Source organism: Tupaia chinensis, unplaced genomic scaffold (assembly GCF_000334495.1).
Source record: "Tupaia chinensis unplaced genomic scaffold, TupChi_1.0 Scaffold000175_1, whole genome shotgun sequence".
NCBI lineage: Eukaryota > Metazoa > Chordata > Mammalia > Scandentia > Tupaiidae > Tupaia > Tupaia belangeri.
Window position 1 is genome coordinate 3,697,513 of NW_006159650.1, and position 27,072 is coordinate 3,724,584.

At 38.0% G+C, this 27,072-nt stretch overlaps 1 protein-coding gene and 1 pseudogene across 4 annotated transcripts in view; one reads left to right on the forward strand and one right to left on the reverse strand.

Moving 5' to 3' along the window:
* Positions 1 to 27,072, reverse strand: part of BRWD1 (bromodomain and WD repeat domain containing 1) — a 162,539-nt gene that overhangs the window by 83,622 nt on the left and 51,845 nt on the right. For all 4 annotated transcript variants that reach the window (XM_027770963.1, XM_006146293.3, XM_027770965.1 and 1 more), the window contains 3 exons: positions 23,486 to 23,671; positions 5,106 to 5,289; positions 2,518 to 2,611 (listed from right to left, as the gene is read on the reverse strand). In XM_027770963.1, coding sequence (XP_027626764.1) covers positions 2,518 to 2,611; positions 5,106 to 5,289; positions 23,486 to 23,671 — 464 coding nt within the window. The remainder of the gene's footprint in view (positions 1 to 2,517; positions 2,612 to 5,105; positions 5,290 to 23,485; positions 23,672 to 27,072) is intronic.
* LOC102473656 (serine/threonine-protein kinase Nek3 pseudogene) lies at positions 12,649 to 14,155 on the forward strand (annotated as a pseudogene).

Consider the following 27,072-nt stretch of genomic DNA (forward strand, 5'->3'; position numbering starts at 1 on the left):
GCTTGTGTATAGTGTGTATATATTTGTGCTTTAAAGATCTGTACTAAAAAGATTAACTCTAAGTCTTAAGTCTTTTTTGCTTAATACATACTGAAGAATGCCCAAACTTTTTGAGAAAGAAAAAAATTAAGGGGCCAGCAGGTGGTGGTAGTTCAAGTGCTGGATTGCCTCATGGCTGAACAGAGTGCAAGCCCCAAAGCCAGCAACCTGAAAAATCACACGACGTGTGCACACATGCCCAAAACCTCAAGAGGAAAACAAAAGGACTGTGACATGGCCATTCCCTAAGAGATGATTTCTCACCTTTTATCTGTCTCTCCAATAAGTGCATGGCAAAAATCTTAAAAAAAAAAAAAAAAAGTTTAAAATCCTAGGGGCCAGCAGGTGGCATGGAGGTTAAGGCAGCTGGATCCAACTACAGCATGGCCGTCCTCTCTGTGAGGTGATTTCCCACTTTCCCTCTCTCCCTCTGTCTCTCTCTCTCTCTCTCTCTCTCTCTGGTGACTGCATGCAATCTGTGGCAAACTAAAAAGAAACAAACAAAAATGCTCAAAACTTTAAAGCTATTCAAATTTAATTGAACTTTATACTGTTGAATAACTTTTAAAGTAACTTAGTTAAATAAGTTATAATGTAGCAAATTAGAAACTTGTGAACCCATAAGTAATTAGATTTTTTAATGATTATTTAATTTTATTTATTCATTCATTTATTTTAATTTGACCAAAGAGAGACACACACACACAGAGAGGGGGAAGGAATGTGAGAAAGCAAGCCACAGGTCCGGGACTCAAACTGTGGTCAGCTATGTGGGGCTATCCAGCACCTTAATCACCATGCCACCTGCTGGTCCCCAGTAATTAGATTTTTAAAACTTTTCCAAACGTATTTTTCTGAAAATAACTTGTAAATATTGTAATGTAAAAATATAGTTTATATTTCAAAACCAGATTTTAAAATGGGGGTTTTAGGAACAGCACATGATGTATAATGGTTACATCATTGGACTCATGTGTAGTCAACCATGGTTTGAGTCCAGACCCAGCAGCTTAAAACTCATGCCAGGCACGTGTGTATGCATGCCCCAAATCCTGAAAGGCGAAAAGACCAGCGTGGGCACTCCCCGCCCGGGGGTTGATTTTTCATTTTGTCTCTGTCTCTCCAGCAACCATATGCACCCTACAGCAAAAATCTCTCTTAAAAAAGGAGGAGTGGGGGGTATTACACAGAGAAGACTGAATGGTAGAGTATGTAATCAATTCTCGAGGTTTTCGGTATGCAAAGGTACTGAAATAGAATATCCAATTAACCAATTATCTATTAATGTTTATAATATGCCAAAATACTGATTTATGTAATCCTCAGAACAAACCTGTAAGGTTTCCCTTTTCTTTTTGAAGAGAGAATTTTGCTATGGTGCACATGCCCTCACCAGCAAGACAGAGACACAGAAAGTGAGTAATCACCCCCGTGGGGGATGGCCACACCACAATCCCTGTCCTCCATTCTCCTCTTGGGATTTTGGGCACACACACACATGTCCCCAGCTTGAGTTTCAAGCTGCTAGATCTGGGACTCGAACCACAATCGACTAAATCGGAGTCCAGTGACATAACCATTAGGCCATCTGCTGGTCCCAAGGTTTCCCATTTTAATTTGAAAACACTGTACAGAATTTAAGTAACTTGCCCAAGTTCCCTCAGGTAGTAAGAGACGGAGCTGGAACTTGTGCCTAGACAATCTGATCAAGAACCCCACTTTCAGCCCATGTTCTGTATTGCTTCTCATACCCGGAATGTAAGCATACTAGAATGATTTTTTTTTTTAATTTTTAAAAAATGTTCTAAGTAAATAAATAAATAAAGAAGGGCAATCCACAGAAAAACATATGCAGGCCACCTCTCACAATATGACTTGATGATAATGCAACCAACTGATAGATCAATTCTCCAAATCACAACCACTTTCACCAGTTTTACAACACTAATCTTGCACACATTTCTTTCCATCTTCCATAGTCTCAATGTAAATGCTCAACTGTGATGCCCAAGAAAGCCCAAGTAGAGAAATTAAATAGAATAAATAAGATTCAATGTTTAAGATTTTAAAAAATTTGCGATTCAGATAAACTTCAGTAATAAACAAAGCTAACTGGCAATTTTGGAAAAGTCAAAATAGTTGGTTACCTGCAGAAGAAGGGAGAGGGTAATGACTGAGATGGACACAAAGTGCTCTAGATATGCTGGTAATGTTGTAATTCTTGACCTGAGTATGGCCTAAAAAATTCTGTGATTTCCGAAAATCTTTTAGCAACTGTTAAGACACCAGGCACCTTGGGTTTTCGAACTACTGCTTCCCAACAGGTGTACAATCTTAAGAGTACTATTTTAAATTCCCCCAAAATAAAGACCTGAAGAAATACTCTATTTCAGAATAAAGCTACTAGGTTTTATAAGTCACCAAGAAAACTTCTAAATTTTAAGTCTGCTTATTCCTAAGAAACAGAATTTAGGTTACCTTTTGTGAGAGCTGGAAAGTCTTCCTTTTTCTTTCTATTATATAAAGATTTCTTTCCTCTTCACCTTTCTCTATTCTGAAGTCTTCCAACTTCCTACAAATGTAAGTACCCATTTATATTAGCTACTGAACTGATGGATTAAGAAAGAACATAGAGAGTAAACATTAGTCATGACTGTAGAAACCACACATATTAAAAACAATGAACTATTTTTAGGATCAGCAGCTGCGTAATGGTTACATCTAGTCAACAGTGGTTCTAGTGTTGGACCCAACGGCTTAAAATCACATCAGGCACGTGTGTGTGCCCCAAGTCCCGAGAGGAAAAGGGAGAAGGGACTGAGGCGTGGCCATCCCCACCTGGGGGCATGATTTCCTACTTTCTGTCTTTGACTGGCAAGTGCACACGGCCGATAACCAAAATCTCTCTTTAAGAAAAAAATAATAAAATTAACATTTTAAAATTAATACATAAAATTCTTAAAGTTAAAACTTTTATTTAAAAGATGTAATATGAATATAAATTAAATCTCAGAAGCAGCTAGGAAGTACTATTTTTCATACTGAACACAAAAATAGCCATCCATTTGTAGTCTAATCAGCTCTAGTAGGACCAACTGAAATAAGATAACCAATGTTACTCTAAATATCTGGATGATTTTCCAAGACTGCAATTCCTTTTTCTACCAAAAAAAAAAAAAAAAAAAAAAAGTCCTCTTTCTCCAAACTTAGTCAAACTACGTGCTTTAAAATCTGTAAAAAAGAGGGGCTAGCAAGTGGCATGTTGGTTAAAGCACTAGACTCCCACATGGTCAACCAAGGTTCAAGTCCCAGACCCGGGATATTGAAACACACACTGGGAATATGTGCATACCCAAAATCCTGAGAGGAGAATGGAGAAGAGACTGCAGCATAGTCATCCCCTCTGGGGGGTGATTTCTCACTTTCTGCCCCTCTGTCTCTGTCTCCTGGTAAGCACACACACCCTAAAGCAAAAAATCTCTCAAAAAAATTAAAAAAAAAGAATAGCAATGTTACTAGGTTTTCTAATCATCGTACGTTTCGCTATCACCATAAAACAAAAAGATAATGTTACGTGACCAGATTCAATGCTTGGAACATGATGTCATGAAGAAGGTACTAAAGGTTATTTCTTCTCTGTGGAAAAAAGACTGAATGTCCCTTGCTTCCGATTTGAACACTGATGAAACACGTGCATTTACATTTTATGTGTTTTTTTTTTTAAATATTTTATTTAACTTCATCTATTTATTTATTTTTTAATTTATTTTAATTTGATCAGAGGGAAAGGGAGAGTAAAAGAGAGAGGGAAAGTAAGAAAGCAAGCCACCAAGTCCAGACTTGAACCATAGTCGGCTGTGTGGGAATCCAGCGCCTTTAACCACCACTCCACCTATCAGCCCCTATCCCAGTTTTCAGTTAACACATTGAAAACAAACACAATTTGTCACAACTGAAGGATGAAAGAGAATAAATATTTTGAATGTAAATAAAACAAAAGAAACAATCATCTATTCTACCTTCGTTTTTGGGTTTTTGGGTTTTTTTTTCCAATTTGCTATAGGGCACATGCACCCACCAGAGACAGATAAGAGAGAGGAAGAGAAACAAGAGACAGAAGAGGGAAAGTGAGAAAGCACCGCTCGCACAGGGGTTGCACCATATTCCCGCCTCCTCCATTTTTCTCTTGAGACTTTGGGCACACATGTGCATGCAACAGCATGTTTTTCAAGCTGCTGGTCCAGGACTCATACCATGGAGTAGGCCATGTGGTAGGATCTAGCACTTTTACAACCACAGCTGGCCCTATCCTACAGTTTATATACAAACTTTACCACTAAGCAATCACATATATTTGAATAAATTTCTTTTTTCTAGAAGTATCCAAGATAGAGGCTATCAGGTGGTATATACATACATGCCCAAAATTCCAAAAACAGAATGAAGGGACTGATTGGAGCATGGTCATCCTAAGGGGTGCTTTCTTACTTTCTCTCTCCCTCCGTCTCTCTCTAGTGAGTGCACATGCCCTAGAGCAAACTGGAAAAAAAAGAAAAGAAGTATCCAAGATAATAAAGCCTTGACAGAGTTGAAATACTACTAGCTAGGAACATCACAGAAAGTGAGATTAGATAATATGTGTGTTTTCTGAAAGACCTATACTACTTTCTAAATAGTCCTATATAGTGACTAAGTATTTGTTTATATGGAAGAACTGTATATTTCATCAAGGAATATTAATGGCACTGTGGCTATATTTTAAGACAAGTCCTAATCATTTAGAAAATACCTCCTTATGGTAAAACTTAGGAGCAAAATGTTAATGAGACTAGAATTTCTTTCAAAATAATACTGAAAGGGGAAAAGTAGGTATCTCTCTAGATAAAACAAGATCAGCTATGAAAAAATTTATCATACATCAGAAAATAATTTAACATTTCCTTTAAAAAAGTAGAATACTCAGTCCATTTACTAAACTATATTTATGTGATTAAACAACATGTATATAACAACATGAATATATTTTCATAGCTAGAAATAGTATAAATAGATATCCTAAAACAAACCTAAATACACCTAGTGGTACCTCTGGTACAACCACTCTTCGCTTCCAAGCCTGGAGGTCACGTTCGGTAGCAATTTGACTACGTGGAGCATTTTGATGCATCTGACGAACACCTTCAACTTGTCCACTGCGACGAAGACCAATATTTGGAGGGGACTGGATATCTAAGCTTAGCCTTCTAAAACCTAGGAAAAAATTATCAAGAAATTATTCCAAATTTGAAACTAATACAAATTTAACATGTAATAAGCATGCATTGCTCCTACTAAGATACATACCCAAAATAGAGAAACCAAAGAAGGAACTATTGGGGAAACCTTTAAAAAAAAAAACTAACATGGCAAAGATCACAATGTAGAATACTGAACAAACATTAACATAATCACTTTCCATTATGATTTATTTGCATTCCTAAGAACATTTTTTTAAAACTACACATTGAAATAAAGTCTTCTGGAAAAGCTAGCATTGAAGACAGACTCCTTAAATCAAGGTGGCTTTACAAGAGCTCTAACATCATGATCTCCAAGAGATAACCAAAGCCATCCAGGCAGGAAGCTCCCAAAGTGTGTTCTGAAAATTCTCACAGGCTGGAATGCAGTGGCACAAGTAGGAGGGCACCAATGCATGTGGCTAAGGCCACATGAGACGACCATATTTGGCTCCCCAACCAATCTAAATAGGCAAGGTGCAGTGGCATCTATCTGCGGTCCTCAGTGGCTGGGGAATAACATGGCAAGAACCTGTCAAAAATGCATCTCTAGGGGAACCAGCAGTTAGCGTAATGGCTATGTCGCTGAATTCCACGTAGGCGACAGCGGTTCGTGTCCCGGACCCGGTGGCTTAAAATTCACGCCGGGCGTGTGTGCGTGCGTGCCCAAGATCCCAAGAGGAGAATGGAGGAGAAGGGATTGCGGCGTGACCATCCCCCCTGGGGGATGATTTCTCGCTTTCTGTCTCTATGTCTCTCTCTGTCTGTCTGGCGAGCGCACGCACCCTGTAGCGAAAACCTCTCCAAAAAAAAGGCATCTTTTTTTTTTTTTTGAGAGGTGTTTCGCTATAGGGCGCGTGCGCTCGCCAGAGAGACAGAGAAACAGAAAGCAAGAAATCACCCCCCCAGGGGGATGGCCACGCCATAGTCCCTTCTCCTCCATTCTCCTCTCAGGATCTTGGGCACGCACGCACATGTGCCCAGCGTGAGTTTAAGCCACTGAGTCCGAGACTTGAACTGCAGTCGACTACATGGGAGTCCAGCGACATAACCATTATACTAACTGCTGGTCCCGTGAATTACTTTTTTAAAAAAATTTAAGTCTATTTATGTCTTCCGTGAGTGAGACAAAGACAGACAGCACTCCCAAAAGAATCCTTATACTGCAACTGACCATTACCATCAGCTACCCCTGGATCCATAGGAAAGTGTGTGCCCACCATACTCAAGGAAGTCTGTGTACTTAAACCAGAAATCTTCCCATGTGGGGTTGCCTCACAGAGCATCAAATTTTATTGCTATGCTACTATCTGGCCTTGCAAACAAAATTGTCTAAATTCATACAAATGAAATGTGAAGAAATGCTGGGTGAGTGGTTGATGAGGTAATGCAGACAACAGTGAAGCCCCAAGTTTGAAGGTATGTTAGCAAACAGGGTCCAGGAGACAGGGCAACCTGCCACAAACCAGAACCCTCGAAGGCTGGGCCTGAACTCTGCAGAGAAAACCCCAAGGAAAGATCCATTTTCTTACAATACAGGCTAAAAAGGTTCCTGCCACCTAATACAACAGAAAAATGAAAGCTATATCCTTCATTTGGGAAACTATCCAGGGGAAGGCTATCAAATTCTACTCCAGCCATTCCAGTTCTCCTTGCTTAGGGAAAAGTCCACAAATGAATATGACATCTACAGTCTTCTATGTCCTGCATTCTATTTACCAATCATATGCGAACCAATCTGCATTATAAAACACACTATATCTACTAAAACTGGCATCAAATGCCACTACTGTTAATACTAATATTTATAGAGGGAAGCTATGCTCTAAACCCCATCTTTTAGACTCCTGAAATATTCAGACAAGAAGCCATTTTAAAGCTGAGGTATGTCCTGGCCTGTTCAAGAAAGCTATGATCTAAACCCCATCTTCTAGATTCTCAAAATATTCAGACAAGGTAGGGCGACCTCCATCTTCTCTCTCTCTCTCTCTCTCCCCCCGCCCCCCGCCTCTCTGGCTGTCTGTCTGTCTCGCACTCTCTCTAAATTTTTTATTATTATGTTTCTTTTCATTTTCAACCACTTCTCACCTTGGGCCTTTCCTTTCACTTGTTAATTTCAGAAGCCATTTTAAAGCTGGTGTGTCCTGGGCGCACTGCACATTTTTCATTTTTTACGTGTAAAAAATTTTTTCCCTCTTTTTTTGGTATTTTTCTAGTTTTTTTTTTTTTTCTTTTTGCTTGTATTTTAACCTTACTTTCCTACTCTAAGCTTCACTCTCCACACACTGAATATCTAGATAGGCCCAGGTGCACAGTAGCCAAACATCTGAATACTTTTAGAGTCACTGAATCTCCTTGTTTTAATGAAGAAATTTCTTTTTATAAATCTGAACTCCTAACCTATCTGTGGATATCATATTGTGAAGCACAGTGGAGGGACAGATTTTGTCAGAATGACCAGAAACAACTGTAGAGGCACAAGAAACATGAGAAATCAAGAAAATCTCTCTCCCCTAAGGGAAAAGGAACAATCCCTCCTCATCCACAGACAGTACAGTAGAATTCATGGAAATGTCTGATAGAGAATTCAGAATATTCATAGTGACAAAACTAAACAATATGCAAGAGCTGAAAGATAATGAACTCCAGAAGATGCAGGAGAAAATAGACAAGTTCCAGGAGGTGTTGAAGTTCTTCCATGACCTGAAAGAGGAAATACACACCATAAAAAAGAATCAAATGGACCTATTAGAGATGAAGGCTGCCATTCAGGAAATCAAAACTTCCCTCAAAAGTATTAAAAGCAGATTAGTCCATGCAGAAAATTCAATCTCAGATGTTGAAGGCAAAACCTCTACTCTAGAAACAACCAACCAAAAAAACTGTCAAAATAATCCAAAAAAAATGAGAATACTATACAAGAAATACTAGACAGCATTAAGCACCTGAACATCTGGATAATCAGAATCCCAAAAAGTGTGGAAACTAATAAGGGCATTGATAATCTATTCCATGAAATCTTGGAAAAAAACTACAAATTTAGAGAGGCATTCAAATATGTAGACCCAAGAAATACAAAGAATCCCTAATAGAAACAACCCAAGAAGATCTTCTCTAAGACACATCGGCCAGACTGGCCAAAACTACAAAGACAAGACACTTAAAATGGCAAGAGAGAAACATCAGGCTAGTTATAAAGATTATCCCATCAGGCTAACCTCAGACCTCTCATCAGAAACAATGCAAGCAAAGAAGGAATGGGAAAATATATTCAAAGTGTTAAGTGAAAAATAGTTTGAACCAAGAATACTATACCTGGCAAGATTACCTTTTGTATGGAAAGAAAGGATAAAAATATTCTGAGATAAACAAGACCTGAAAGAATTTGCCAATAGCAGACCCACTCTTCAAGAAGTTCTGAAAGAATTACGAGCAAAATGAGAAATAGTGATTGACTGTTTAAAAAAAAAATAATTAGAATAATAATAATAATGACTGGGGAAAGCATAGAAAAGATATTAAATGTTGAAGCGGGGAGATTAATGTCTCTGTATTGACTGACATGCATGGCATTCCCTTTTGAAAAAGCAATGTAATACACTGTAAAGTTATATGTAATACAATGTAATATAAGGATTATGACGATAATTTAAAAAAATTTTAATTAAAAAAAAAAGTTCTGAAAGAAGTGTTCTACCATGAAAACAAAAGACACATACAGAAATAAAAGAAAAAAAGGCAACCAAGAAAATGACCAATTTAACTCTAGGGACAAGAAGTATCAATAATAACGTTGAATGTTAACTTCTAGGATTTAAACGGAAAGATTGGACCACAGTAACACTGCATAATCAACAGAAGACAGCTTGAACATAAGACTTAAATGGCGAAATATCATTTTGTGACTTTTGAGTAAAACATTACTGATTTCTTTTTTTTACTATGCTTTGTTTTCCCAATTTAAACATTTTACTTTCTTTTGAGTTATTGATGGGTTCAGCAATTTGTTAAAATATTTTTGTTTTTTTAAATGGAAACAAACTTTTCTTCCTTCCTGACCCCTCTTGAACTGGAAATATTTGGGAGTATTATTATCTTGTGGCAGAAGAGTTATCTGCATAAGTTCAATAATGCTTGTTGCATTTAATCAGAAATTAGAAATACTCATTATTAGACAGGGCTTTGACTGGAATGTCATACCTGAAGATTAATCAGAAAACTATGGAATTAAGGTGGATCTCAAGTAAGTCAACAGAAGCTCTTAGAAAGATGACCTGTAAATAGTTGTGCCTGGCAGAGAGGATTAGAGAAGATATACAAAAAAATTCATAACACAAAATAACCTGGACTTTTCCAGCCCGGCATTATAATCAGTAGAGAATGCAAAAGAGCAACCACACGAGATGATTATTTTGGGAAAGACTTTGAAGGGAGAAAAAGAGACTGATCTTTGCTAACAGTTTATCACAGAATACTTGGTAGGCAGGGCTGAACTGAGAAGATCTGTGTGTGCTGGGCATTTGGTTTTCAACAATTTGAGTAGTTGACATGTAATTATTTTCTCAAAAATATTTAAAACCGTACTGTTTCGGTTGTTACAGAGTACAAACAAAATCATAAAAAAGTATAAGAAATATTTTGAACATTATCTTTAAAGTTCAGTATTCTGAAATTTTGAAAGTTGTTTATTAACTGTCAAGAACTATGGAGTATGAGTAAAAATTTTGTGGTATGTAAAGTAAATGTGGAAAAATGTAAAAATAAATGGAAAAAATACTAATGTTTTTATTAAAGTATACTTGTGTTTAAGAAACATTTTTTGAATTGAGAAATAAATGTAAATTCTAAATTCAAAGGCCAAAGTCACAGCGTTATTCTCCAGCAACCTGAAGAAAGCATAGACGAGGTTATTTATCACATTACTTAGAATAGCCAAGTATAAGGAATAACCTAAATACCCATTAACAGATGACAAAGATCGGTTACTCCACAGTGAAGCTGTATGAAGCTACAAAGAAAAAAAAACAAAAACAACACTGAGTGACTCCTAGAATATACTGTTAAGGGAAAAAAGCAAGGTGCAGAAGACTGTATCTACACCTTGCAGCTTTTGCTAAGATGCACTAGCATACAACGTCAAAAAAATTATATTAACCATTGCCAGAATTCCTACTTTCAAAAAAAAAAAAACAATTAGAAAAGATACTTAACATATTCAAAACAATTAATAATTAAATCAGAGAAAAGATTCAAAGCAAATAAAATTCTACCTTTGGAATACTAAGTACCATGAAAACTTCAACATAACCTCTAAAATCCCTGGAAGTAGGAGCATGGGAACACATTTCTGGTTTTGTTTTGTTAAAATTTCTGCCATAGGGTGTGAGCACTTGCAGGAGACAAAGAAAGAGGGAAATCACCCTGAGTGACAGCCACAGGGCAATCCCTTCTCCTTCATTCTTCTCTTGGGACTTTGGGCACTCATGCATACACACCAGGCATGTCTCTCAAGCCAGTGAGTCCAGGATTTGAACTACAGAGTAGGCCATATGGGATCCAACGTCTTCACCACCATGCCACCTGCTGGCCCCTCTGTCTACAATTTTAACCTAAAGCTAATCATGAGAAAATAATCAGAAAGATCCACATTGAGGAAAATCCTGCTAAGCAGGCCTGAGCCCTTCAAAAATACCAGTTATATAAACTTTTTCTAGAATAGGAGACATAAAAATTAAGTATAACAAGCAAAGCTGGATTAAATCCTAAATTAACAAAAAAAAAAAATGCCATGAAAGACACTACTGGGACAACTAGGAAAATGTGAATGAGTACAACAAATCAAAGGGCCGCATTTTATCTTCATGATGTTTAAGTGTGATCATTTTATTATGGTTATTTAAGAGAATGTCCCAAGTTCTTCCAAGATATAGATGAAGCATTAAGTTAATAAAGTGTCACAAGGGTTCAACTTACTCTCAAATATACAAAAACAATATAGGAATAAGTGTATTTGTCAACACACAGAAGAGATAAAGCAAATACTGCACAGTAATGCATCTAAATGAAGAATATACATGTTCACTGTATTATTCTTCTAGCTTTTTTTCTTTTTCCTTTTTTAAATTTTGCTACAATACATGTGAGCTTGCCAGAGTCAGAAACAGAGAGAAAGGGAAGTGAGAAAACACAAAGCCATCCCCAAGGAATGGTCATAGCACAATCTCTTCTCCATTTCTTTCAGGATTTTGTGTACATAAGCACAGGTGCCCAAATTTTTCTTGAGTCGCTGGATCTGGGACTCAAACCACACAACTGGCTATGTGGGATACAGCTGCCTGTATTCTTCCAGCTTTTCTACAGGTTTAATTTTTTTTCTCCAAAGTAAATACCAGGAAAAAAAGTCTTATGCTACTAAGTTTAAAACAAAAAAGCCTTAACTCTATGTAGTTTTTATAGTCATAATCAACAGACAATATGATTTATCAAAAAAATTTTAAAGTTTATCTGTGAGGTATTTAATTTTAAGATCCTTAAAGCTCAGTAAGCCCAGGAGAAAGCAATGAGGCAAAAAATAAATTTAATTTTCTACAAATGAAAAAGATTTCTACAACCATTTAATAAAAAAAAAAAAAATTCTGCCTACCATGCCATATAGTTCTGGCAAAAAGTAATCTTAAGAACATGAAAACTGGGGCCTGCAGATGGTGTGGTAGTTAAGATCTTGGACTCCTACATGGTTGACTCTGTGGTGCAAGTCCCAGACCCAGTAGCTTGAAAGACATGCCTGGTGTGTGTGCACATGTGCACACAGTCATTGCTTGATAAAACTTCTTACATAAGTAGATCAAATATTATATTAAGTAGCATACTATAAAAAGATCTCAAGTTGGTGATAACCCTGGGAACCTTTACAGAATTATTTGTAAATCCATTCTGTAAAGATAAATCCTCAACTTTGATTATATATCATTCCTATAGATAATTTTCCCCCAAAGATGAATTTGCAATTCCATATAACACAAAATGGTATGTAACAATACCAACTGGGTCTTCAGAAAAGTCATGATGTACCTTTGCACAGAAAAATAATGTCATGAGGAGTGGGGCTGCTGTATCTATCTGCAAAGGGGGTCTAACTCCTGTCTCCATGCAGGACACTTTCCTTCAATATGACAGGCAGGAAGTAACAGCAGCTTAAAAACGTGTTCTTCCAAGAACTGCGCCTCCCACCAGACCCCAGCAGCTTCCTTGGTGGCAACCCAAGAGACAACCCATCAGCCCACCCCACCGGAGCACGCCAATCGCTGGTCAGGGGAGTCAAAGCGGGTTGCCTGGCAATTTGAGGCAGCCTACAGGTGACTTGATGACCAGAGCCAGTTGTGTGGATGCCCCAGTATGGATGACTACAGAGTCCTGAGAATGACTGGGAAAGGCTCCTTCAGCAGAGCTCTTTTGATTAAGCAGGAAAGCAGTCATCAGATGTTTGCCATGAAAGAAATAAGGTTTCCCAAGTCTTCCACTGACATGCAGAATTCTAGGAAAGGAAGCTATTCTGTTAGCCAAAATGAAACACCCCAATACTGTCACCTTTAAAGAATCATTTGAAGCTGAAGGGTATCTGGATATTGTGATGGGATATTGTGATAGAGGGGATCTAATGCAAAAAATTAGACAGCAAAAAGGAAAATTATTTCCTGAAGATATGACACTTAATTGGTTTACGCAAATGTGCCTTGGAGTAAATCACATTCATAAGAAAAGCGTACTACACAGAGATAAAGTCCAAGAATATCTTCCTCATCCAAAATGGAGAGTAAAATTGAGAGATTTTGGGTCTGCTCATCTTTTTTCCAGTCCCATGGCATTTGCTTGTACATATGTGGGAATACCTTATTATGTGCCCTTGGAAATTTGGGGAAATCTGCCTTATAATGATAAAAGTGGCATCTGGTCTTTGGGATGCATCCTGTATGAGCTCTGTACCCTTAAAATGTCCATTTCAGGCAGATAGTTGGAAAAATCTTATCCTCAAAATACGTCAAGGGCCCATCAGTCCACTGCCATCACAGTATATCTATAAGCTTCAATGTCTAATCAAGCAGATATTTAAAAAGAGTCCATCACATCACTCTTCAGCTACAACACTCCTCTCTAGAGGCCGCTTAGCTCAGCTTGTCCAGAAGTGCTTACTCCTGAGATCATCACAGAATATGGTGAACACATATTAGAAGAAACAAAAAAAAATCTATGCATAATATATCAAGAAAAAGGGAATTAAGATAGCTTTGAGAAATGAAGCAAGCATGGTACAAGATGAACAAGGTGTAAAGTATAGCCATACTGATTTAGAAAGCATTACTAAAAGTTTGATTTAAAGTACACTAAGAAGAATAAACAGAAGAAATAGGTGATTCAGTAATAAAGTACAGTGAAAAGGATGCCCATAAGCAGTGGCTGGCTGAAAAATGCCCTGATACCTTGTTGAATATCTTTAAGAATGCTAATCTCAGCCCGGCTTTTCAAACATACACAATACATAGACATGGTTCAGAAGGGTTCTTAAAAGGCCTCCTATCTAAAACAGACACATCAGACAGTGTCAACAGAGTTTGTGATTCTAACATTATGGATCCAGAGGGACTCAAACCTAGGCTGGATGAAGAGGACACAGACTTTGAGGATGACGATGACAGCCCCAACTGTGTGTCAGAACTGAAAAAGAGATCTAGCTGGCAAAGCATGTTTGATAGATAAAGCTCAGGGAAATGTTTCCTAGGTCATGTTGAGATATTTCAAATGAGGAGTCCATGTCACAATAATAGTGAGTTTGTATGATCTATATTTTCCTTTGGAAACAGAATCAAAGAGGGAAACTGTAAATATTTAAAAGTGTTCCTGATCAGTATCACAGAATTTAAAAATCTAGAATTTTTATGAGGTTTTAAATTCAAGGGAGAAAGTAGGTATGAAATTTGGGCTTTGCAGTTCAGTTGAACAAAAACTGGATGTTCATTCTACTACTAATTAGTTGTGTGATTATGAGAAATTTCTTAGCCTCTTTAAGCCTTAGTTTCTTCAACTAAAATAAGGATAATAATGCATACCTCATAGAGTGCTGACCATGGACCTTTATAAGTAGCCCATAACAACAGTTATGATTTGTGTTTATTATTATGTAACTTTTTTTTTTTCAGTTTCTAAAGTTTTGAGGATCTAAATACATTTAATTATAACATAATGTTGGCAGTTTTTCAGTAAGACCTAGTTCTTGATAGTTTGATGATCTTTTTTTTTTTTCCTTTTTTAAAAATTTCATTTATTCATTCATTTATTTTATTTGACCAGAGAGACAGAGAAAAAAAGCAAAGCCACCAGGTCTGGGACTCGAACCATGGTCAACCATACAGCAGTGTCCAGCACCTAAACCACGCCACCTGCTGGTCCCCTTGAAGATCATTTATAATGAGCTTCACTGACTACCAGCTATACAATTCCCTCATAGGATGCACAAAGGCACCCAGGTTGGAGGATCAGCCATGGGAAGAGTAGGGTGGGCTATAGATCTCGTCACAAGTTGGCAGTCCTGCAGATGAGAGGAGAAGGCCAACGGTGAGGAGCAGATACAGTAAGTATCAGAAACTAGAGAGTACTAGGGATACCAAGCATGGAACCCAAGTGTGGATCACCATGATACACACATGTTGGTCCTGTGTCCTCATCTAACACTGTGATATTTTAGTCAGGTGAGACTGAAGAGGAAAACAGGCCTCTATCAGCAGATCTCACAGAGGCAAGTGTGGGAACAGCGTAAGTCTAACCTGGTGTAGAATAGGAAACAATGCGAAAGTGAAGAACTGAGAAAAATAGGGCTGGGACTGGCAGGTGGCATGAAGGTTAAGGCACTAAATCTTTACATGGCCAACTACAGTTCAAGTCCCAGATGTGGTGGCTTTCTCACTTTCCATCCTTTTCTCTCTGACAAGTGCATGTGCCCTGTAGCAAATAAAGGAGAGGAGAGGAGAGGAGAGGAGAGGAGAGGAGAGGAGAGGAGAGGAGAGGAGAGAGGGACGGAGGGAGAAAGAAAAATATGTCATGACTTTTCCAACAACCCAATATAACACTAGGATTAGGGGGACCAGCAGGTGACATGGTTAAAGCACTGGACTCCCACATGGCCAACCACGGTTCGAGTCCCAGACCTACCATCTTGCTTTTTTACTTTCTCTGTCTCTCTCTGGTGAATGCCTATACCCTATGGAAAATTAAAAATAGTAATAATAAATAAAAGTAAATAATTCCTTAAAAAAATAGGATTAGGCTCCACATAGAACTTCACAGAAATATGGTAAACACTATAAAATAATTAACTTAGAAGGGAAAAAGAAAAGGAAACAAATATGACCACAATATATATATAAATTCACTTTTTCTAGTGATAATGCAGGAAAGTTGGGGTGCATGGGCCCAGCATCCAATGCAGGAACAGCAGCAAATTCGATTCTTTGTATCCTGTACACAAAGAATGACAGACGTGGACACAGAAAAGGAATCATGAAGTGAAGCATTTGTTCAGAGAGTGAAAAAAGATCAGAGCTCCCAGAGAGGGAGTAGGTCCTAGAAAATAGGTTGCCAATGAAAAACTAAGATAAGGGGTTTTTATCTGTGCCAGAGGGGCTTTGTTCCAGCTTCTTGTTGTTATTTAGGCTTGTTCAGTCTCTGAAAAGCTGACTTCATGTGAGAAGAGAGAAGTGGCTTGAAAAGTACTGGCTATCATACTGAGGAGAAATGACAACTCACTGAACAAGCTTAGTGCTGCTCAAAAGGAGCTTACAGGGAATGAGTTGCTTGCAGGGAGTGCTCCTAGAGGATGGAAAAGTTGAGCTGCAGAGTGTAACATCCTAGGTTCTTTAGGTTCAGACCTCTGAGACCTGTCCTGAGAAATAGAATGAAAAACCACAAATATATAAAGTAGGAAAAGATGAGTTTTAATTAAAAAAAAAAAAAAAGTAAAGATTTCTAATAGGGAGGAATATACTCCATGCCTGAAAATCACGTGGATGAGCTGCTGCCAGAGAAGGACAACTGCACTGGGCATGAGGTTAGATGTTACTTTTATCCTGGGGGCTGGTAATGAATATTTAGCAGGGGAAGGTCTGTCACCGTTATCTGGCTTCTTTGTTTGGTTTCCAGGCTTTTCCTGCACTTACACATCTCTCAGGTGAATAATTTATCTAATCAGACATATTCTGGGTGGTCTTTGAAGGAATGATTATCTGTGTCTGGATGTACTGCCCGGATATTGACTTAGTGTCCCATTCCACTGGTGAATTTCTGTGTACATAGCTGGGACAGCAAAAGGATGGTAACAACCTTCCTGGCGCCAAGAGCCAGGTGGGAAGGATGGGAAAAAGTAATCTTCAAAGAGGGTCTGTTTGCATTTCCTGATAGGCTATGATTGATCAGACAACCTATAAAACAGCTCTGACTATAAGAAACTCTGGATGCTGGAACCAGCAGTTTGCGTAATGGCTATGTCGCTGGACTCCCATGTAGTCAACCACGGTTCGAGTCCCAGACCGGCGGCATAAACTCATGCCGGACGCACATGCCTGTGTACCCAAGATCCCGAGAGGAGAATGGAGGAGAAGAATTGTGGCGTGGCCATGCCCCCTGGGGGTTGAATTCTTGCTTTCTGTCTCTCTCTTTCTGGCAAACGCACGAGCCCTTAGAGCAAAAAAACTCTCCAAAAAAAAAAAAAAAAAAGAAAGAAACCCTGGATCCTGAGATGGATGCCGAACTTGAGCTATGAAATATTGCTTTCCGTGACCAAAAATGAAGATTTTTCTACTGAGACTTCCCCCTCCAGATTCATTTCTAGTGGGTAGGTTGCCTCTCTCTCCTTCTCTCCATTTCTGCCTGCCTCTGTCTCTCTGTGACTTTTAATTTCTTTTTTCAATTTTTTTTAAGGTAAAGTATTCTCTAGGCTCTCAAGCCCTTCCTTTATCGTACTAATTGATACCTTTCCCCATTTCATTTAGGAAAGGCACACACCCAGGCCCATCCTGAAATGGATAACAAACTTACACTGTGAAATACTGCTTTCTGCACAGTTTTCATTTTTTGCCTTTTAAAATTAAAATCTAATTTTTTAATTATCTTTTTTCTTTCTTCTTTTTCATTTTATTTTTTGTTCTTTCCTCTTCACTCATTCTTTTTTCTTTTTTCTTTATCTTTATTCATTGGCTGCTCAGTCTATATGCACTGAGTATCTAGACAGGTACAAGTGAACAGGATCCAAACATCTGAATATGATTAGGGTCAGAATATTCCTCTATTCCCACTGAATCTGATGCACAAAAAGGAAAAACAGAACAGAAGAGAGATTGCAGATCACCTTTTTCTGCATGCCTCTGAGGCCTCAGATTGAACTTTAAGAATTAGAAAGAAATGCAAAAAGAAAAAAGGATTAGGAAGAAAATGCACCATCCAGAGCTGAGTAGAAATCACTGCAGGGTCACAAGAAATATGGAAAGCAAGAGAAAAAGAATAACTCTTCATCCTCAGACAGTATAACGAAACTCAGGGAAATGTCTGATAAAGAATTTAGAATATTCATAGTGACAAAGCTAAAAGAGATGGAAGAGAAGAGAGACAATGAACTGCAGAAGAGGCAGGAAAAAGGAGCTGACAAGTTCCAGGAGGTGAAGAAATTCTTGCAAGATCTCAAAGAGGAAATACACACTTTATAAAAGAATCAAATGGATCTGTTAGAGAGTAAGGCTATGATACGAGAACTCAAAACCTCCCTTCAAAGTATTAAAAAGCAGACTACATCATACAGAAAATCAAGTCTCAGATGCAGAAGACAGAATCACTGGCCTAGAAAAATCCACCACAAAGACTGAGAAAATTGCCCCCCAAAATGAGAATACTATACAAGAAATACTAGATATTCAAACATCCAAACATCCGGAAAACTGGTATCCCAGAAAGTGAAGAAACTCATAAGGGCATTGATAATCCATTCCATGAAAGCCTGCAAGGAAACTTTCCAAACCTAAAGACGCATTCAAAGATCCAGTCCCAAGAAATACAAAGGGCCCCAAGTAGAATCAACCCAAAAAGATCTTCTCCCAGACACATTATAGCCAGACTGACCAAAACCACAGACGAAGATAAGATACTAAGATTGACAAGAGAAAAACGTCAAGTTACCTACAAAGGATATCCCATCAGGCTAACAGTGGATCTCTCATAGGAAACAATGCAAGCGAGGAAAGAATGGAAAAATATATTCAAAGTGTTAAGAGAAAAGCAATTTCAACCAAGAATATTGTATCCAACAAGATTATCCTTCATACGGGAAGAAAAGACGAGAAAATTCTCAGATAAACATAACCTGAAAGAATTTACCAGATCAGATTTTACCAGAATCGGAATTTACCAGACCAGATCTCCAAGAAGTTTTCAAGGGAGTGCTATACCAAGAAAATTAAATACAGACACACAAAAATAAGAGTTCAAAAACTAAGAAAATGGCCAACTTAATCATAGGGACAAGTCTAGAGTTGAATATTATATACCAGAATTTAATCGGGAAGATCGAACCACAACAGCTGGGCGCGTGTGCGTGCGTGCCCAAGATCCCGAGAGGAGAATGGATGAGAAGGGGTTGTGGCGTGACCATCCCCTCTGGGGGTGATTTCTCGCTTTCTGTCTCTATGTCTCTCTCTGTCTGGCGAGCACACGCGCCCTATAGCGAAAACCTCTCCAAAAAAAAAAAAAAATTGCTGATTTTCCCCGACGTTTTGTTTTCCAGTTTTAAGGATTTTGTCCTGTCCTGAGCTGCCAATAGGTTCATATACCTACTATTTGAACAGAATCCTAACCTGTTTCCTGGCTTTAAATTTTAAGCAAAGTTCCTGAGCATTTCTTTGATTTATTAAAGCTAAAACTGCTTTTCTTGAAATTAAAAAAAGATTTAAAAATACCTATTTAATGACCGTAGTAAGTTATATAGTATCAGCTAGATGCTTACCTTATAGTATATTCATTCTACTCAGTTTCACACCTAAAGTTAGACATGTATTCAGATATGTATATACCAGAACTTGCTAATAAACATAGATTATTTAAGAAATTTTGTGAATCAATAAAATGTGGGAGGTGGGAAGGAATGGAAAACAACTGTAGATACCTGAAATAGTGTGGGAGGAAGGTGGAAAATGGCAGAGGATGAGAAACAGGTCAATTTTATTATATATATATATATATATACACACACACATACATATATATGAGAAACTAGAAGTGGAAAATTATTGACAATAACATGTATGATTACACCACTATGCAGTATATTCTGGATGAGCAATCACATTTTGTATGCTGTGATGATACTCAGGGAACGAATGTAAATTAATTAATTTAAAGAAAATGTTTCAGAAGAAATTACAGGACACTTGTAACTAGAGTCTAGCTTTGTCCATATTTTTAATTTAAGGTATTTTATGAATCAACAAAATGTGGGGAAAAAGTTTAGTATGGAAGGAAAGAGAGGGGAAAAGGGAAGGAAAAAACAAGTAATAGTATGTTTGATTAACAAAAAATTGAGAAGCTATTTGCTGTTAAGTTACAGAGTACTATTTTTGCTTTTGGCTTGACTGACATGCAAAGTATGTATGCTGGAAAAAGAAATGTTGTACACTATAAAAATGTGATTAAATGTAAATAATTTAAAATAATAATAATGAAAAAAAATAAACCTCTGAGCAAACAGAAATAATACCTGATTTCTAGTGAGAGCAGTGAATGACCCTTCTCTAAAGCTTGACCAGAGTGACGCCATTTTATAAGTTAGCTCTATCTTAATATATGTGTGCATCCATTTCCTAGTACAGTGACTTTTCCTTGGAGATTCCTGCCCTATTCATCTACTCATTGAGTCTAATTCCTGTCTCAGTGATAAAGAAGAATTTCAAATTAAGATTGCATAGTCAGGACCAGCAGTTAACGTAATGGGTATGTCACCTGACTCCCACATAGTTGACCGCAGTTCATGTCCTGGACCCGGTGGCTTAAAACTCACGCCGGGTGCGTGTGCATGCGTGCCCAAGATCCTGAGAGGAGAATGGAGGAGAAGGGATTGAGGCGTGGCCATCCCCCCTGGGGGGTGGTTTCTTGCTTTCTATCTCTCCCTGTCTGTCCCGCAAGCACACACACCCTATAGCAAAAACCTCTCCAAAAAAAAAGGTTGCATAGTCATTGACACCATTTGAACAGCAAATATTAAATCTAAAACCAACAAATACTGGAAAAGTAAACCAACAGTATCCTTTACAGTCTGCTGGGGGAAGTATATACTGTACAACTACTCTGGACAATAGTTTGGTACAATCTTATAAAGTTGAAAGGTCCAGCCAGCAGGTAGTATGCGGGAGTTAAGGCAACTGGATCCCACATAGCCAATTATGCAGTTCGAGTCCAGGACTCACAGGCTTGAAAATCACACCAGGCACGTTTGCATGCATACTCAAAATCCCAAGAAGAGAATGGAGGAGGGACTGTGGTGTGGCTATCCCTCCTGGGGGGCGGTGGTGATTTCTCATTTTCTCTCTCTCCTTCTCTATCTTTCCAGCAAGTATACATGCCCTATAGCAAACTAAAAAATAAAGATAAGAACTGAAAGCTCAGACAGCTGTATCTAGCACTTCTACTTGCAGATTAACTATTGAAATTCTTTCAAATGTACACAAGACAAATATAAGATGACTGTTAGGAGCCAGCAGGAAGCATGGTGGTTGAGGGTGCTGAACTCCCACAAGGCTGACTGTGGTACGAGACCCAGACCTGATGGCTTTCTCTCTCCCTCCCTCCCCCTCTCTCCCTCTCTTCCTCCCTCCCTCCCTCCCTTTCTCTCTCACCCTGTACCTCTCTGGTCGAATTAAAAGATAAATAAATGGATAAAGCTAAATAAAATAATTTTTTTTTTTAAATAATATTTCTGTTCATGATTAGAAAAACCTTGAAATTACTCAAATGCCCATGAGAAGTGGAAGTAAAAAAAAACTATACATACTCACATAATGGAGTAATACATACTAGAGTCCAAATTAATCCTATTCAATATTGGAGAAATCTTAGAAACATAATATGTGAAAAAAGACCCCAATTAATATATAAAACCCAACCACCTTTTAACAAAGTTTATCACATGCTTTTTCATAATATTGAAGGAATATTTAGGAACATTAAATGTATACTTTTTAAAAGTCACAGAAAGAACCTTCCTAAGATTCAGGATAACTGCTGCCTCAGAAGAGAGAAACTGGAGGAGACCACAACAACAGAATTTGTTTAGTACAATTTAACTAATAAAAAAGAACCTTGAGTGAACCAATGATAAAGAAAGAGTATGTCCTAACAACACTGATTGACCCAATTCTGTGAATCCACCCAAAATAATTTAGTATGTAAAGAGAAGAACTAAAAAAGTAAAGCATCTGTCTGACTTTAAAGTTACACTTGAAAGACAATCAATAAAACAATGACTGCAAATGAAAATCCAAAGACCAGTTAAGTGGCGAATGGGTGAAAGAGAGATCAAAAGTGATAGAATAGACAGATCTGATTAAACCAACCAGAGCTCAGCACTTAGTGAAAAAAAGAGAGAAAATAAAGTTGTGCGAGTATATTTGAAAGTCTCTTCTCCCAAATAAAAGCATACATTCCCTAGCTATAAACTAATTTGTTCAAAAGATATCTTTACAAAATCAATTATTTTCCCATTAGCTGCCATTACAAAGGAAGAATTAACAGTCTATATAAAAGAAAGGCAAATTCTCCAACAGGCAAGTAGAAACGTTTGGTCAGAAAAATTGTAAAGCGGGTATTTAAATTGGTAGCTCAGTGCCCAAGCAGGTTATGAGATGGCAGGAACACCTTTGTGGAATTTTATGGCACAGGCCCCTCATTTTCAGCACACATCTATCTTTCTCACCGTCAGTTTTTATTTACATAACCACCACTAGTCTCCTCTAGATTATTTTCACTACTTATTGCTACTTTCCACTCCTTACTGCTACTTTCTACTCAAAAACTCAGAACTAATTTTCAGTGCCAGCCTTCTGATTTGGGAGTCAGAAAAACTAATACGCTATCATGAAATCAAATTAAAACGGAGGCTGGGCCTAAATCCTTGAACAGACAAAGTCAATTAGGCCTCAAAAGTGATCTCAACCTTGCTTAAACTGCAAACATAAGTAACTTAATAAAAGTTACTTGTGAAAACTGTTTTTTAATAGAGAAAAATAAAATTTAACCCTAGCCAATCATAAGCAGCCAACTAACATATGATTCAATGTGACAAGGGACTTTCCAAATTACCTTTAAAAAAGGCAATACTATAATTTCAAACCAACCAAATAATGTATTTTGCCTATGGCATTTTATCATTAAAACACTTAACCTCTTTAGGTCTGGTGTTCTCTAATTCATTAACTGCTCCTGATTCAAATCCCTCAAAATTTTACTGTACCTGGGACCAGCAGTTGGTGTATTGGCTATGTCGCTGGACTCCCACGTAGTCGACCGCAGTTCAAGTCCTGGACCTGGTGGCTTAAAACTCACGCCGGGCACATGTGCATGTGTGCCCAAGATCCCAAGAGGAGAATGGAGGAGAAGGGACTGAGGCATGAACATCCCCCCTGGGGGGATGATTTCTCGCTTTCTGTCTCTATGTCTCTCTCTGTCTGTCTGGCGAGCGCACGCGCTCTATAGCGAAAACCTCTCAAAAAAAAAAAAAAATTTACTGTACCTCAGATTTTGTTTTTAACAGTACTCAATTCAGTTTTTGAAAAATTAAAAATGTTGAAGAGAAAGCTACAACTGTAGATTTCCTTTTAAAAACATTTACCATGCACTCCAGAGTTTAGTACAGTTTTGTAAAATCTTTTGAGAGAAAAAAATGTTTCAGCAGTCTTTCTCAGTACTTGAATATCAAATGCCTATTTGTTACTACAACTTCACACCTAACAGAGATACCTTAAGATTAGTACATAAGTTGTAAAAACATACCACGTACTTAAAAGTTGTTCACATTGCATGTACCTGACAATGACGTCATTTACTCTTCAATTTCATATTAAGATAGAATATTTCTCATATATTACCTCTTCGTGGTGTTTCTTCCCCATTCGGAAGTCCACTTGGAATAGTGTCCTGATCTGCTCCCATTCTCTGATCTTGCTGCTGCTGTAACTGTCTTATCATTCCATCAAGAATACTGGACTCTGGGCTCTGTTCACCATTATCATTAGTTTGAAGGCTTATAATTTGTTCAATTACCTCTCCATCACCTACAAATTTAATTAATGAATATATAATCAAAATACATACAAGGAGAAAAACAACAACAAAAACTTGCGGTAGACTGTAGTTAAAAACTATATTAACCGAGCTAGCAGGTGTTAAGGTGCTGGATCCTACATGGTTGAGGACTATGGTTTGAGTCCCAGACCCCACAGTTAGAAAATCACACCAAGCGCATGTGCAGGCATGATTGCCCAAAATCCCAAGAGGAGAAGAAAAGGGATCGAGGTATGCCCATTCCCTGCACTTTCCCTGTCTCAGGGAGTATAAGCATCTAATGGCAAAAAAAAATAAACAATTAAAATAAAATAAAAACAATTGCCAAAACTCCTATTTTCCAAAAATAACCATTAGAAAAGATACTTTATACATTCAGAACTAATTAAGTCAGAGAAAAGAGTCAAAGCAAATAAAACCCTTCCTTTGAAGTACTAAGTACCACAAAAACTTCAACACAAGCCTCCAAAATCCCTGGAAGTAGCAGCACAGAAATACATTTCTATAAAGCTTTATCATGGCGTATCACACAAATGTCCCTCATTATTCAAGATGTATTTCACTAAAATATTATTTCCAAGATTCTCCTGACAAGAACAGAGCAACTATGGATAGTTCCTAATGTAAGGGAAAAAAAAAAGGCATAATATTTAATATTTAATTTCTCTATATATTCTTAAAAAAGGAGTAAGATCTTTCTGACCTCCAACAAAAGACTCTTCTAGCTCTCCTCTGTGCCCCAAGTCCTAATAGACCACATGCAGTTGATGGAGGTAATGAGAGATGTGTCCCCCATTAAACTTAAGTTGCTCTATGTTTTAGTTAAGTTTTAAGCATAACCATTATAACCCTAATTTTTCAAGCACAAAACTGGGGGGGAGGGAGGTTTCATTGAGTGTACTTCCTTATTTTTCAACAATGCATTTTCAAAGACATTAAATAGGTACATTAATTATGTTAATGGTAAAAGCTGTTAGATGGTTGTGAGGTCTAGAATTAGGCCTAAACACTAACATTTTCATGCAAATAATTCCTCATAAATCCTATGAGACCAGCAGATGGCATAATGATTATGTCACTAGATTGCCACATACTCAACCGCAGTTCACTTCCTGACCAGTGGCTTAAAACTCACACCAGGAGTGTGTGTGCGCGTGCCCAAAATCCTGAGATGAAAATGGAGAAGGGAGGGACCAGGATTGCAGTTAGCATAATGGCTACGTGGTTGGACTCCCATGTAGTTGACTGCGGTTCGAGTCCCGGACCCAGTGGCTTAAACTCACACCAGGCACGTGTGTGTGCATGCCCAAGATCCTGAGAGGAGAATGAAGAAGGGATTGCAGCGTGGCCATCCCGCCTGGCGGGGCGGGGGTGATTTCTCGCTTTCTGTCTCTCTGTCTTTCTGGCAAGCACATGCGCCCTATAGTAAAAATCTCTCCAAAAAAAAAAAAGGAGAAGGAAATGTGGCATGGTGGTCATTCCACCCTCTCTCGGGGAAGGGGGTGATTTCTTATTTTCTGTCTCTCTGGTGAGCACATATGCACTATAGCAAAAATCTCTCTTAAAAAAAAAAAAAATCAAATGCTCCTACAATACATTTTCGGACCAGCAGATGGTATAATGGCTACGTCGCTGGATTCCCATGTAGCTGACCAGGGTTTGAGTCCCGGACCTGGTGGCTTAAACTCATGTTGTGTGTTGCATGTGCCCAAGGGACTGCGTAGTGGCCATCCCTGCTAGGGGGTGATTTCTCACTTTCTATCTCTCTGTCTCTCTCTCTCTCTCTCTATGGGAGCACACGCCCTATAGCAAAAAACTCTCACAAAAAGATACATTTTCTTTGAATATAAACCCTTCGTATAGTTTTTTATATATAAAATAGACAAATCCCCACCCCTTTTCACATCCACTTATAAACATAATCTTAAGAAAATGAAATAAATAAGTGTTTTTTAAGATTTAATTTTATTTATTCTTTCATTTTAATCTGACCAGATGAAGACAGAGTGAGAGAGGGAAAGTGAGAAAGTGAGCCACCAGGGTCCAGCACTTGAATCATAGTCAGCCATGTGAGAGTGTTCAGCGCTTTAACCACCAAAATCCTGAGACAAAAATTGCCAGCCACTTGCTGGCCCCAATAAATAAGATATTAATCAAAAGAAATACAAAGATATAACTTGCCGTGACAGTAACTGATCCAGAAACTAAAAATCTCATATAGCATTACAAGGAGAGGAAAAGGAACTTCCATCTTACTATTATACAAGAGTTAGAGTCCCTCATATCTCACTAATAAAATTTTTATTTCACTATGAAAACCAATGAAGAGGTTATCTGAGCTTAGTGTCATTAATTCACCTTCACGCTGTCACCAAAAAAAAAAAAAAAAATCACTAAATTTTTTTGATCACTCTCAAACAATGAGCTGGGGGAAAAAAATGAAGTCTTCATCTAAAAAGACAAAACAATTTTATTTAAAACTGGGTATAATGGGGGAGGGGCAGCAGGTGGCGTGGTGGCTGAGGGTGCTGGACACTCACATGGCCGACCATGGTTCGAGTCCCAGACCTGGCAGCATGCTTTCTCTCTTTCTCACTCACTCACTGTGTCCTCTCTGGTCAAATTAAAATAAGTAAATAAAGGTAAATAAAATAATTCTTTAAAAAAAAAAAAAACTGGGTATAAGGGGCCAGCAGGTTGCATAGAGGTTAAGATGCTGGATCCCACATGGCCTACTGCACAGTTGAGTCCTGTACCTGGCAACTTAAAAAATCACTCCAGGCACATGTATGAACATGTCCAAAATCCCAAGAGGAGAAAGGAGAAAGAACCGCCATATGGCCATTCCTCCGATAGGGGGATTTCTTACTTTCTCTCTGCCTTTGGCAAGCCCAAGTACCTACAGCAAAAACTTAAAAAAAAAAAAAAAAGGGGGGGGGGCACAGCAGGTTGTGTGGTGGTAGAGGCACTAGACTCTTACAGCGGTTCAAATCCTGAACTTGACAGCTTGCTTTCTTATTTTCTTTCTGTGTCTCTGGTGAGCACATGTGCCCTATAACAAATTAATAGTAATAATAATAAAGGGGCCAGCAGGTGGTATGGGGTTTAAGGCACTGGACTCCCACATGACCAGACTTGGTTCAAATCCCAGACCTGGCAGCTCTGTGTGTGTGTGTGTGTGTGTGTGTGTGTGTGTGTATGTGTGTGTTTGTCTGTGTGTGTGTGTGTGTGTATCTGTTGAGTACACATGCCCTACAGAAAATTTAAAAATAATATAAATAAGTCTTAAATAATAATAAAATTAAATAAATAATTCTTTAGAATAAATAGATAGATAATAAAAACTGAGTATAACATAAAATCCCTAAGTGCACAACAGGGTACCCAAAGG